General features: G+C 39.0%; 1 protein-coding gene across 1 annotated transcript; it reads right to left on the bottom strand.

The window, feature by feature from the left end:
• Positions 1–905: 905 nt before the first annotated feature.
• LOC104520280 (chondroitin sulfate proteoglycan 4) lies at positions 906–14,755 on the bottom strand (the record flags this gene model as incomplete). The annotated part of the gene is made up of 6 exons (XM_010166359.2): positions 906–979; positions 2,454–2,652; positions 8,064–8,240; positions 9,103–9,573; positions 10,439–14,008; positions 14,591–14,755. Coding segments are annotated over 6 exons (4,656 nt in total), but the record flags the coding sequence as incomplete, so codon positions are not given.
• Positions 14,756–15,013: the final 258 nt, after the last annotated feature.

Genomic DNA, 15,013 nt, shown 5'->3' on the forward strand with positions numbered 1-15,013 from the left:
TTAGCCAGGGGAAAGTCTTCCTCTCTCCAGAATTCCTCTTACATCCAGGGCCTGGGATTCCGGAGGGCCAGCAGTAAAGACTGAAGCAAAGAAGGCATTCAGTAACTCTGCCTTCTCTGCATCCTCTGTCACCAGGGCACCCAGCTCATTCAGCAGTGGCCCCACACTTTCCTTGATCTTCCTTTTGCTGCTGAGGTACTTGAAGAAGCCCTTCTTATTGTCCTTGACATCCCTTGCTAGATTTAATTCCAAGAAGGCCTTGGCTTTCCCCATTGCAACCCTGCATACTCTGACAATGTCCCTATATTCATCCCAAGTGGCCAGTTCCTTTTTCCGCATTTTGTAGAATTCCTTCTTCTGACTGAATTTTTCCAGAAGTTCCTTGCTCATGCACGCAGGCCTCCTGCCTCCTCTGCCAGATGTCTTACTCTTAAGGATGCAGCGATCTTGAGCTTGGAGAAAGTGTTGCTTGAATATTAACCAGCTCCCTTGGGCCCCCCTACCCTCCAGTGCCTTAGCCCACGGCACTCCTCCGAGCAGGTCTTTGAAAAGGCCTTCCTGAAGTCCAGGGTTGTAATCCTACTTATTGCCTTGTTTCCTCCACACAAGATCCTAAACTCCACCATCTTGTGGTCACTGCAGCCAAGACTGCCTTAAACCTTCACATCCCCACCAGACCTTCTTTTTTAGTCAGTACTAGATTCAGTACCTCTTCTCCTCATGGGTTCCTCAACCAGCTGTATTAAAAAGTTATCATCAATGATCTGGAGGAATCTTCTGGACTCTGCCTGCCCAGCTGTTTTGCTTTTACAGCAAATGTCAGGGTAGTTGAAGTCCCCATGAGAACTAGGACCTGTGAGCATGAGGCTATTTTCAATTGCCAGTAGAATGCCTCATCGACTTCCTCATCCATCAGTGATGAAGGAGGAGCCAAAGAAGCTAGCACACACTATAAGACTGAAGACGAGGGACAGAGCACCTGAAGAGAAAAGGGGTTAAAAAGCCAAATAACAGCAACCAGACAAGGAAAGGCCCCAGGAAGATGAGAGGAACAAGTACACTTCTAGCAACAGTCCAAGATGAAGGAAGAAAGAAAATCACAGACTAAGAAAGGAAAAGAAGCAAAATGTCCAAAGTACCTTCTGAAACACTGGAGGCCATGAGGCTGAGCAGATGGCAGAGCCAGAGCAGCTGCAAGAGCTGACACATGACCTCAGCAATTTTGCATTTCAAATTTACTCCAGTAAGTAGGAGTGCTGTGCTTTTTACTTTTATTAATCGAGATTCACTTCCTAAGGCTACAGATGTGCATTTGCCCTTTCTGTAACACAGAGTGGATTCATTTCCTCACACTGAGATTACCACCGTCCTACAACCATAGGGGTTTTTACATGTCAAAGTCTCCCTCGGAACAATTTAAACAGCTTGCATCACTTTTGCCATGCCCTTGACCTTTAATTTCCTGACCAAATTATTTGAGCAAGATACTTACAGCTCACCAGCAGTTGCTTTTAAAGCAACTTCAGCACCACATATGCACTCTGCAAGACAGTGCATCGCAAGTCGGAGCACTTTAACCTGCAACAAGCCTCATGAAGACACAGCACAGATCTGGAGGGACTGCTGCACCCAAGGGAGCACTGGAAATAATTCCAGCCTGCCTCAGGGCTAGCAAGAGAGTGCTATACCTCTTCCATGTCCTTGCCCAAAACTGGTTTATTCCTTCTTTAGCACATCCTTTCTTCCTTCAGATAAGGCAACATGATAACAGAGCTGGAGCAGAAGTAACTACTGCCCTGTAAAAGCCCCACCTCTTCCACTGGCTGGAACCCACTGGGACCTTCATTCCTGTGGCTTCATAACACTGCCCTCAGTGACAAATGAAGCTGCCCTAACTTCTTTTTTTATTGGCCACATATTCTCTCTGTAGCAGCAGCACAAACAACCCAATCTCTACCTCTGGACACTGGCAGAAGAGAGTCAATGGTTAAAGCTGAATTACTTCACAGCCTAAAAGAGAGGTACTCATAACTTCATTGCCCAGAGCTGCTCAGGAGCACAACTACAATGCGGCAGGTATCTGAGAGACTGTTGGTCCATGAATAACTCTGCACTGCAGCAGGACAGAAAGGCTTCAGGAGATTCTTAATTCCAATAGTCAAAAAAATGTATTTCCTATCTCTGAAAGTTGCAAGGCAGTGTTCCCCTACCGCAAACCTGCATTCAGAAAGAAGGCTGCTATCAACTGAACCACTAACACACCAACGTTTCTTGGTGAGCACACATTTAAGTAGTCAACAGATCATTTCCTGTTTAATTTGTGACATGTATCACATAACTGTGCTCTGAGATTTTGTGACATTGCAAGCAGATCTTCAAAGGATTACAAACACAAGTATACTGAATAGGAGCAGTATTTTTGAAACAGAGGTGGTATTTTTGAAACCACATACCATTGTGTACAAATACCAGCTGCCCTTCAATTATATGAGCCTGGGTAAAACTAAGGATGCTCTTGTTTGGAGAAGACTTCAGAGCTACATGTCCATTGCTAGGTGGAGTAATGGAATATATCAATTCTGATGGTGAGGAGTCCTTGTCTTCTGTACATAGGTCATCAACAGTTATTTCTGTGACTGAACCCACCCAGACCTAGAAAAGCAAAAATAAAAGATTAGTAATAATAAAGAAAAGGCATACAAAAGAAAATCAGGAGGGAAAAAACCTTCAAAGAAAAAGAAAGAATAAAGATTTGTGCTGGGCAGCACAAGCAGCTCTGACAGGTTTCCTTACTGTCCATCCAAATCTCTGATCATGGACTGGAATAGTTAATGTTGACAAATCATTTTCAAAAAAATAGACCATGAAATAATACAAGCAAACACACCCTACACCAGTTTGAGTTTTAGATCGCTGCAGCACAAGTGCTCTATTTGTCAGGCACTATCCAAACTCTTACGAACATAACAAAATTGTATTTTGATAACTGAGTCAAGGAGCTCCTTTCCAACACATACACAGGAATATTAGTGTCAGGTACTTCACAGCAGGCAAGGCATTCAATGTGCTCTACTTTCACCAGCAGAAAAGAACAAAGAAAAACAGCCTGGGGCCAGCATAACCCCTAATACAAATGGAACACTTCTTGTAGCTGCATTATTTCCTTCTAACAACATGCAATAAAAGCACTTTTTCAGTGCACCAAACTACAGAAGTGCTCAGTCCAGTGGGAGATAAAGGAATCAACACCTCCAACAGCTGCTTAGCACTTTGCAAGGTCATACTTCCACAAAAGATAGCTAACTAGTATTTGGAAAGATGGTATAAAACCCATTACTTAATTCTAGTAAATCTAAATGCTTTTTTTTTTTTTTTTTTTTTTTGTTTAAGATCTGCACAAACTGCAAGATCCTTCTTTCAAGCAGAAAGGACTGGTCTCTGAGCTTCACCCATATCTTCTCACTAGATATTTTCTTGTTTGGAAATTAGAAGCAACAGCCCATTTTACTCTTCACCTTTGCCATACTTACTTGGAATTACAGACAAAAGTACTAACAAAGAACAATACATGTTTATCTCAACACGAAATTAAATTCCTAAATATTCAATACATCAATTCTCATTCTTTCCATGCAGAGTTTAGATAGCATATAGAGCTTGAGCTTCAAAATGTATGGTGCATTGTCCCTTCCTGTCCTCCCAGGGCCTCAGTACACTTAAGGAATATCTGGTAAGAACATCACACCAAATGGCTGAAGAGGAAACGTGATCCTTGACAAAAGGCATTTTACTTCTGCCAAAACCAAAAATCAGCAATCATAGATTTTTCCCTAAGTATTATCTTCACTTTTTAATAAAAACCATGGAAGAAAACTTTCTGAAGCTGCTGGGATTTTTGCCATGACATTTCAACAGAGGAAAGACTTCAGACCACACTGTGTCACAAAATATGTGCCATGGAAGAAAAGATACTAAAAGGAAATTATATGTGTTTTCTAATTAGGAAAAAAGTTTGAAAAAGAAGACGTGTTACATTATGTAATAGAAAATATCTTGCAACCAGGAAATCGCTATTTTCTCCATTTAAATATGTATTTCTCCTTAATGTAATTACTACTATTGAAGTTCAATAGAGGATGCCACCTATGAAAACACAGGATGATAAACTAACAGCAAAGACTGACTTTCTGAGTAGCACCAAATAAGCCAGCATCACTGGTTTTGTACTGAGACCCTTTACTCATCTCAATAGGACTTGATTCAGATTATTCTACACAGAAAATATGCAAATTATTCTACACAGAATATGCAAAAACACAATAACTGCAAAGATGTTATTACAAATGTCTCAAATTTTCAAAATTTTTTCTCTTACTAAAGAAAAAAAAAGCTTTTTTTCTATAAGGCCAGTGTTTATTTCTATTGTTCCAGCTTATTAACACACAATGCTTTTTGAAGTAGTGTACTTGCTGAGGTGCAACACAATCCCTAAGGAATGAAAGGAGATCCAAGAGCTGAAAAGGACTACAGAGAAGTGGACACAGAATACTGGAAATACTGTATGAGTGGCTTATTTTCCACACCTGAGAACAAACCCTCCTTGAAGAGCACCCTGAAAACTGTATCTGAACTTTCAGGATGTAGCATTACACTAATTTTGCATGTGCCTAACATATTGCACAAGCATAGTCCAAAAAAAGGTTCATGACCCTCCCCACTGGGAAATAATCCATTCTGCTCTACTTACAGCATTCAGCTTTATCAGTTATCTCCTTGCATGCTACACATCCTACCAGACATTCCATATTCATGGTAATTTTAATACTCTGGTAAGTGATTGATTTAAAGGAAAAAAAAAAAAAAAAAATCAGTGTTGGAATTTGTTTTCTTAAAAAATCTAATTCTTGGAAAATGCGGCCCTCTTGTGGCAAGAGGAGGACACAGTCATTTCACGGCATCACTACCCATAAATACATTTAAACACATACATAAATGCAGCGAATAACACCAGGATAGTGATTTTCTTAAAAATACCCTATTTCCCTTCCCCATTCCCACCAAATTAAAAAAAATTATCATAAAACGTGAAAATTTTAGGAAATTATATCTAAAATACTGTATAGTTTTTAAATAAACATATCCCTCATGCACTTACTCTTCTAATGGAAAGGCTTTAAATGAAATTCAAGGATTACTAGCATAAATTACAGAAGCTCTCAGGACAGTAGAATTTTCTGTATCTCATATATTACATTAATGTAAATACTTCAGCATGACATAAATTTGCAGACAAAAACAACCCCCCTCCAAAACAGAACAAAAAACCCCAACAAAACCTAAAAACTTAACTTACTTTCACTTCCTAGAGTAAAATCAGAAACAACCCCCAAAATGGTTGTTTGTCCTCCTGAAACTCCTCCAATGGTGTTCATAACCTTTATGGTGTTCATAACCTTCATACCAACAAACAAGATTGCTTGAAGAAGGGATGTCATGAATGCCTCAGAAGTGAGGGAGCTAGAGCATGGACTTACTCATCCTGTGTGCACATGCTCAATCGTTTCTTGCATTTGTCCAGAAGCCACATAACAAAGGCCAACTGCCATATACCCACACCAGCATCACTGGGCACATAATGCAGCTCTTCACAGAGTTATTTCTGAACAGCAGATGGCAAAAGCTAACCTATTTTTCAATTGTTCATCAGTTCTTCTAACTCTTTATATTGAGATCTGCAAAATTTCTGAGGTGCTAAAATTCAGTCAACTCAAATGGTCCTACTGGACCTCAGTTTTCACAGTACTGGTCACTCATTTTATACTTTCGTATATTTTGTACATTTCCAGCCTTTCAAAAGATATTATTATAAGAGATACTGCCTTTTTAAAAGCAACACACAGTTTTTGTCAACATCCACCCCTAGCACTGTCCTTGAGGAGCCCAGACTGCTTGGCTAGAACATGGGGCCAGCAAATATCACAGGAATAATCTCAATATTTAGCAGGACTAAGAAAAATCTATTTTCTGCCACCTACTTGGATATGCAAGTTTGCTTTTAAGAAGGAGCATCTCAGTGTATTCCTCCCAGACTGCCAGCTTTGTTTTAGTCTGCACAACATACACGTGCATATTAGTACCCACTCATGACAAAAATAAAGGTTATTTCTCAGCAATAGCTTATGCATGACCAGCAAAAACCACAGGCACAAAGGAAGCATCTTGCTTCTGGGTACGAAAGCTGCCTCCTGAGCAGAGAGGAACAACTCTGGCTAGGTTAAACTGTGTTATCTTTATTCTTGGGACACTCAGGCTTACACCTATTTTTAGAAAAATCCATATGCTGCACTGTGGTGCACTGCATGGCCTCAATTCTGTTGACAGACTGCAGTTCAATGCCAGCAATGCACAAGAAAAAGGAGACACAGAAAAATTTCTGACTGGACATATATACCTCTCATCTGAGACCAGACAAACATTACTGTATGCCATGCTGATGTCTGTAGAGTACAACTGTAACTACTTTCATCAGGGGAGGTTTTACTCTGCACCACCCAAATGCCTGTGAAGTGAGTCTGCCCTTCTGCCAGCAGCCTCTGCACAGGGCAGGGTCTGTTGTGTTGTGGACATCTGCAGACTATCATGGATTACCTGCTGTCCTTGCAAAACTGCACAATACTATCACTATTGCTGTTTAAAAACTGTGTCTTTTCTCATGTGAAAAGGCTAAATACACAACACAAGGTTACAATCATCTTTACAGTAATCCACTCTCCCTCTGCAACACACAACTAAATATGTGAATTAAATATAAGCTTTAGGCGCCATCAATTTGTAAACTGCATCATACAGCACTGGGAATGACATACCCTCAAAATACCCTGCTTAGCTTCTTTCAAACCCATTCCTAAATTTCTTCTCTGTCTTGAGGGCTCTCAGCTGGCTTACTGTGACCACAGGTTCATTAGCCGACTCAGATCCATTTCATTCTGCTTTTCAGGGTCACCCAAATTTTTTTTATTCATCATATCTGAGATTGGAAGCCTTTACATATGGGGGCTTTTTGGTTTACATGGACACAGTGTCCATAATAAATTGTTTCTGGTTACTCAGTGCTATTATAACACAAACAGATAACAATCCAATAAATAAATATATAAATAAACCTGAAAAAGCATTGAAACTGAAACTAGAGTAGTGAATTTTTTCAAAGATCAAAAGACTAACAACTCAGCTGCGGTTATTAAGAGGAAAAGGTAGCATCAGTCAACAATTTCAAAATTTTCTTTAGGAATTTGGGGGGAGCAGAGTTAGAAACATGCTAGCATGTCAGGTTTTTTAGGTCACCATAGCACACAGCAATAGCTTCAGTGTCTGCACTAACATTCTGATGACCTCTAACAGCTTACATTGTCACAGATTGCATTGCATTATTCTTATCAGGAAGTGCTAAAGAAGGGAACATTCCTGTTTTGTATCAGAAATACGCAACACGTAGTCAGTTCTCTAATGCAGTGCCACTGAGAATGCTGCTCTCTTCTCTTGTCCCGTCTCACTGGGGATGCAGAGAGGAGCAGGTAGCAGAATGCACCTCAGCACATCCGACCCTTCAGTACACTTAACGGCAAGATGCACAGGGTCTGAAGATGTTTGCACTCTCACTGTCACTGCTCTTGGTACCCTTCCAAGCTACACTGTCATTAACTGTCCTCAAGTTACCTTAGCAAACAACACTAGAACACAACAATGATCCAGGCGAAAGCCATCCCATCTCACATGCTCTGTACCAGTCCAAGAGACTTCCCAATTATCTTTCCGATCAAAAGAAAGCTCAGTCAGCCTTCTAGATAAAACTTTACAACAGCAGACAATGTTCTTTATGATGCCTAGAATCTCCCTAAATACACATTACCTATATACTGCCTACCTTCCTTAACACTAATTTATTTAAATTTAATATATTTACTATCCCACCAGATACAAACATAATACTCTGTTAACGAAGGTGCATTAAATATTGTCAGGTTAGAAATAATTTTAACATTTCAAAATGTTGACAAACATACCCAAAGAATTCTGTTAACTTTTATAACAGGAGCTTCATCATTTACTGCAGTAACTGTTACAAATATAGTTTGGGGTAAGCTTTGTTTCCACAATTCCGTGTAATTTACTATCACAGTAAAACTGTCCGTCAGTTCCTCACTGTCATCGTGAATATAGTAGATCAGTTCTTGTTCCACCTGAAAAATACAACCACCTGAAGAATTAAAGAGGCTGAAAGAAAATTAATGCCACATCTAAAAAACCCAAAAATATTCAAGTCTAGTCATGCCCCTCTGTATTTATTACCCCAATTTTTACTACTTCAAAGACTTTATTTATGCTCATATTTGATCTGTACATCTATTCTGCCCAAAACAGCAACTTCTACAGCTCATTTGTCCATTCCTCTAGCCAGAATATCTTAACTTGTCAGACTTGGCATTTTCCTTTTTCTCTGAACGGAATCCAATCCCACTATATTTACCAAAATGTTTCCTGGAATCTATAAACTGAGCATTGTATTAGTAGATGGTGACTTAAGATAAAGTTTTGCTTCTTAGAGCTCAAAGACTGATAATTCCCTTATTATGCATATACTAAGCATAGTAAGTATATTATTGAGCAAATAATACAAGCAAAGACATGACCTAAAACCATACTTTTTTTCCACTTTGCTCCTTATTCAATCTACACACCATTTCCTCTCGTCTTCTCAAAATATCCCCACAGTCTGTCTGTCTGTCTTAGGTTTCCCTTGTATCAACAACTCTGCTTGAATATGAGTGGCCCATCAGTCTACTGTGACTACAGCACAGTAGTCTGTGTGACCGGTGCCTCACAAGGAAGTGATGTGGTTCACCACAACAACGAGGCACATTCCTCCCCACCCCAAATGACCAGCTTGCAACTGCAGAAAGATCTTTGGTACAAGGCTAGAACAAAGCTCAAACATACGCATCTTACCACCTCCTACCACATCACCTTACTGCAGGGAAAAATTAGCTTTTACCAATACAAAGATTAATCATAACCACAGCAAAGCAGATCTAAATGCATTACCTGTTTTCTGGTAAATGTGGTTAACTTTATTCCAGGAACTTGAGAGTTTTCAACATACCCATGTTTTGGCTGCTCAATTAAAATAAATTCACAGCTGAGTCCTGCAAAGTATCTACTAGAAATTTTTAGATAATCTTCCACCAGGGCTTTTGAGCCCCCTTCAATTACTGTGAAGTTCTGTACTTCCAGGTGAATCATTCTGGGGATGATGTCTACAAAGATCTCTATTCCACTCACTGTTCGGACACCGTTGGTCACATCCAGAGAAAAACAGTCATCTAGTTGGTCAGAAACTGTCTGCACATACTGAACTTTGCCCTCGTCAACATCTTGCTGTGTGAAGCTCAAAAATGGCCTTTGGTCAGCATCAAGGTAACTTTCTTCTGAGGAAAACTTCTGAATGTATCCGTGTACTGGAAGCTGTCTTACTGTGAACACAATCTCAGATGGAGAACTGTTTTCATGAACAACCTTAAATTTAAAAACATACCCCAAAATTATTTAAACAGAAATGGGAGAAATTATTTAGTTCTCTTCTGAATTTTTCACTTTTAACCCTTGGATTGTCTGCCTAATTAACTGGCATTCATTGTTTGGGTTATACAGTGTACCTGCAAATTCCTGATACGGTACAGTTATACTTTAAGTCGAGTTGTTAAAAGGTGTGGTGTGGGAGTGTTCAGTAGCCCAAAATTTGTAAATCTTGAAAAGAAACACACTGCAGAATTAACTAATAGCCTAAACACTGCAGGCTCCTGTCTGAAACAAAAATTTTGGCAGCACAGCCCCGTGCTCCCAGAGACCCACACAGCGGTTACCAAAAGGCTATACACGAACAATGGGGAGGAAAATATGAAGCAAAGAGAAACAGTCTCAGGTTTGTGACCTGACGTTTTTAAAATCTGGGATGCAAGCCTCAGACAGTGTTAATTGGGTTAGCTCCAAACTAAACAAAACAAAACCTTTTATTCCTTGGCATTTCCACCAGCTCATCTACAAATGATATGTGAACATTAAGTATAAACAATTGTCATAACTAAAACAAATATACAAGTGCAGCATCTCCAAGTCTTAACTTTCTCAAGCACCAATACATAACAGAGTCAAAGACTATGGGCAGTCTTTTTCTTTGACATAACACACTTCCTTTCTAGAAAGAGAAACTTGTTAGTGTTAGTCACTCCAGAATTAAGCATCCAGAATGCTGTCATATTGGTGAAAACCAAAGGGAGTTAAAGAGGAGAAGGCAGAGAGACTAAAGACATTACAATGGCTCAGGAAGCAGTGAAGAAAACTTGCTAAAAGACTGGAGAAATGCACAACACAGTTAACTTACCTGCAGTTTCCCTTTACTGATTTTAACTGGTTTTCCTTCTTCAACTAAGAGATTGTTTTTGTTCACAATCCTTGGTGGCCACTGATAACTTTCCAAATATATGCGAACATGCACTTCAGCATCCAGATGGAGATCTCCAGCACGGACCGTAAAGTTAAATGTGTCAGTAAGGTTGTTGCTGCCATCATGCCTGTAGGTCACACACCCCTTTATCAGATCAAGTTGAGTAAAGGAGTCCATCAATAGATTATTTACATATATTCTTCCATATTGTGGGAAAGATACTATCTCATATGTAATCTCACTATCATTTCTGACGTCTTGGTTTGTAATAGCACTTAGGTTATCTGTTGTAACAGCTTCCTCTTTTCCTTTCTGAACCAACAAGCCTGTATTATTTGCCAACCTAACATAAGGATCAGTGGCATTAACTTCTAGAAGCAAAGAGGTATAGTGCTTGCCATCTGTCACAAAGAGCACAAAACGTGCAAAATCTGCACCATGGTGTATAAACAGGACTTGCTTTTGCTCCAGGTCCACTTGTTTGAATTGGTAGAGTCTGTGCAAGGTATCATTTGTTAGCACCAAGTCCCCATTGGAAATGCCACGTCTAGTATATAGCAACTGTCCATCATCAAAATCAGAATCGGGATCATGATAGCAAAGATCTGCCAAAGTTAATAATCGCTGCCCATTTCTCACTATGTTAAATACCTTATCAATTACACGTACTGGTTTCTCATCATTCTTCAGCTGGACAGAAATGTTGAATCTAATTTCTACTGAAAAAGGTTCTACTTCTGGATCAAAGTTTGCCCACTTTCCTGTCTCTTCACTGGAAGCTCTGACAAGAAATTCATCAAATGTTGTCTCAGAATCGTCATGCATGTACATAAGGCGCTCATCAGTTATATCTTTGTTAGTGAAAGTGGTAAGATTGTCATTACTCTCAAGTGACCCCGAAAAATTAATCAGTTTTAATTTCCCATGCTTAGGAAACTGTGTAAGTTTATATTGGAAAGTTTTATTATCTGGTGTTTGCACAAACAATTTTGTGCTTGTTATTAACTTTCCTTCACCTTCAGTAACAGTTAGGCCATTGTTAGTCAAAATAATGTTTCTGAAATCTGATTTGATGTAGACTTCAAAGTCATATAAATTTGACTCCAGATACTTTGTAGAAATGAGGAATCTAAATGAATCACATTTGTCTTCATGGTATCTGCCGATTAATTCATATGCCACTTTTTGATCAGTAATATCTTTCTGGCTAAAGACTGAATCTTTTTTCAAAGGCTGGTCATTGAGTAGCATTTGTCCATACTTCGGCACAGACAGCAATTTAAAATTAAGCTCATCCTCAGGTATTTCTAGATCCACAATCGTTGCAAAAAGATTATCGGAATTCAAGTACTTCTTTTCTGATTTTTCAATTTCTAGAGGAGCATGTTTCAATAAACTGTACCTTAGCCATTTCACTTTGATTGGAAATGTGTGCTCTTCACTGATTCTGTTTCCTACGCTAACTCTGAATTTAAATTGGTCAGTAACATTTTCCCGCTGAATTTCTTTAAAAGTACTACAGTATCTCACACGGCTGCGCTGAACAGAGCGTTGAGAGAAAGAGTTGACTCGCCTCCATTCCCTCCTTGAATGCTGCCTTTGGACTTCCCCAAACTGAGGTGGCTCTGTGATCTCGTATCGTACCTCTAGCTCCTGGAGGTTGGCATTTGTTTCAACTGCCAGATGACTAGGTGTGATCAGAGCTGTAACACCTTGGAGTAGTTTTATTCCTGAGTTGTTGACAACTCTGTACTCCAAAGGAACTGCCATGACACGTAACACAACAGTATTGCTCACTTTCTCACCATCACTCGCCCTCAGAACAATTCTTGAGTTCTTGATGCCTGTGTGGACAAAGAAAATAGTGCCTTCTCTTAAGTCCTCGTTAGAAAAAGTAGTAATAGCTTTTCCAGGATGCTTTGAATTTTCTAAAAATCCTGCATCTGCATTCAGATTTCCAAGCACTGAAAGACTGAGATCCACAGGATCTGTATCCTTATCTAGAACTTTTATTAGATCACTAGTCAAACGTTTCTTTGAGTTCTCTAAGATAAGAAGCAAGTTTCCCTCAGGAAGTGTGATTTCAGGTGCATCATTTACTGGAGTGACAGTAACGCTAAACACATGCTGCTCATTTCCCTGCAAATATAGAGGCACAATCTTTTTGCTACTGGTAGAAATGGAGAAATTAAAATAATCGTAAGTGTCCTCAGAGCCATCATGGACATAACGAATCTTCCCTTGCCACACATCCTGCAGAGTAAACGTATTTACCTTCTGCACTGGTTCAACTTCTATTTTCAAGTCTCCATGAGAGGGTGGTTCCTTTATTTCAAAAAGAATTTGTGATTGATGAATCCCTAATTTCTGAAAGTCTAAGTTGACTTGAATATGTTGAGATTCGAGAGAAGCTTGTCCACCCTCTAGCACAATCAACTTACTTAGAACTAAAAAGTGGCTTTTATCTTCCTTGCCCAGAGAGATAGAGCTTTCAGAGGAAATGGCAAATGTTGGGGCTGCTTTCACAGTAGGGCTCTTGACAGCCATCTCTAAAGAAAGATTTTTATTAAAAGCACTGTCTGTTTCACATCCAGCTGAAATGTCCTTTGTTACCAGAACATCCTTCAGCGATTTCTTTTCTGAATTGGCCTTCAGATCTCTTAAGCAACCTTTGAAGGACCCTCCTCTGGCATACTTCCCAGACACTGAAGTCAGCTCTAACTTAATCACTTCTGATCGTGTGCTGTCATCTACACCACCTACAAAGAGAGACCCCTTCAGAAGTGGTAGCTCGCTGTGGGGAGGCAATGATTTTTTAATTGTTTCTTCATCCAGTGTTAGCTGCAAATATTCTGCAGTAAATTTCAGTTCAATGTAGTGCCAATGACTGTCATTGACAGACCTACGAGAGGAAAGTTGGGTTCTACTTTTATGTTTTCCAACATAGGCTTTAACTAATCCATCTTCCATTTCCATTGCAATGAAATCTCCTGCTTGCCCAGGATGGTAAAGCAGCAAGCCACGTGAAGCTGAGGTTTGCAATGTATACTCCAAAATTCCCTCATCATCAACATTCCATGACGGGAAAGAAATATAGGATCTGGAACTGAAGAAACTAATGGACTCATCTTCACCTGCAAAGAATTCATCACTGCATCCCACCGAAACTTCATGGACATTTTTAAAGCCAGGAGAAGGTCTCAGAGGCATCAGAATGTCTAGCTGATTGAATGACACATGATCAATGCATCCTCGGAAACTGGGCAATGCTCCAACAAGGTAAGGAACGTCAAGTTTGCTAGTACCACCTACGTAGAATCCATAATCAATATTTAGTTCATAGAGAATTCCAGGCATTTTTGCATTAGTTCTATCATTTTTATCAACTACCAATGTGACATTATCATGTTCATGATGTAGTTCAACGAGGTGCCAAGCTAAATCATTCAGCTGAGATCTTTGCCGAGAATGCAGTACTTGTTCCCCCATGCCAAAGTTAATTCTCAACTGCAAGAGACAGAATTTTAACTATCAAAATCCAAAGTGGTATTTTTCACAATCATATATTGATAGATTAATTTTCATATTAAGTATGTAATTTACAGATTTAAACAATAAAATACCACTAAAATTTTGTGGAGGTTTACTTTCTATCACAAATATGATTTGAATAATTGTAGAAGAAGGGATGGACTCCTCTGCAGTTCTGCTAGAACCAAAACCTCCTGAGAACACAGTGACAATGATCTTTCAAGAACTTACCTTGCAGAAAAACTATTATTTTTATATAAACACTTTCTATAATGCTAACATCATCAAACCTGAAATTTTGCCTTTACTTAACTTCATGCTTTGGACACAATGATCTTTAATTTGATATCTAGACATCTCAAAGGCTTTTAGAGGCCAATTTTAATAACTACCATCGTAAGAAATAAATACCATCTTTGGAAATTATCAATTACATTGTGTGATATTTTCCATTTTTTCAAACATAAACTTTGAGAATTGTTATGCACAACAGCTTGAAGAAAAACACTAAACAACATAGGCTACACACACCTTTTTAGTTATAGTTATAAACCATACCTGTAAATTTCCTGAGCGTAGCTCCATTAAACAATAATCCTTCTTTCCAGCTGCAAGAAAAAGCAATCCATGTGGCTTGCTTGTTCGAAACCACAGCTGTAAGGATGTCTGAGAGGATACTTCTGCCATGTTCAACTCCACAAAGCTATCACCATAAAATGATACTGAAAGAAAGGAAGGAAGGAAAACAAACAGCATATTTAGTCACATACAAAAAAAATCTTTTTCTTAACTACAGTTAAATATACATAAAAAACTTATATTCTTTATTTATTTATTTATTTACATATGAATTAAAATAGATCTGATATCAAATTTACCAGTCAAAGCAACTGAATAAGAGACCAATGGCCATAACAGCATGGACAAGGAGTGAACATAGCCCAGTATTCTACCTCCAACAGTGACAACAGGGAATCATAA

This window comes from Antrostomus carolinensis, unplaced genomic scaffold, assembly GCF_000700745.2.
Source record: "Antrostomus carolinensis isolate BGI_N321 unplaced genomic scaffold, ASM70074v2 scaffold15284, whole genome shotgun sequence".
In the NCBI taxonomy this organism is placed as follows: Eukaryota; Metazoa; Chordata; class Aves; order Caprimulgiformes; family Caprimulgidae; genus Antrostomus; species Antrostomus carolinensis.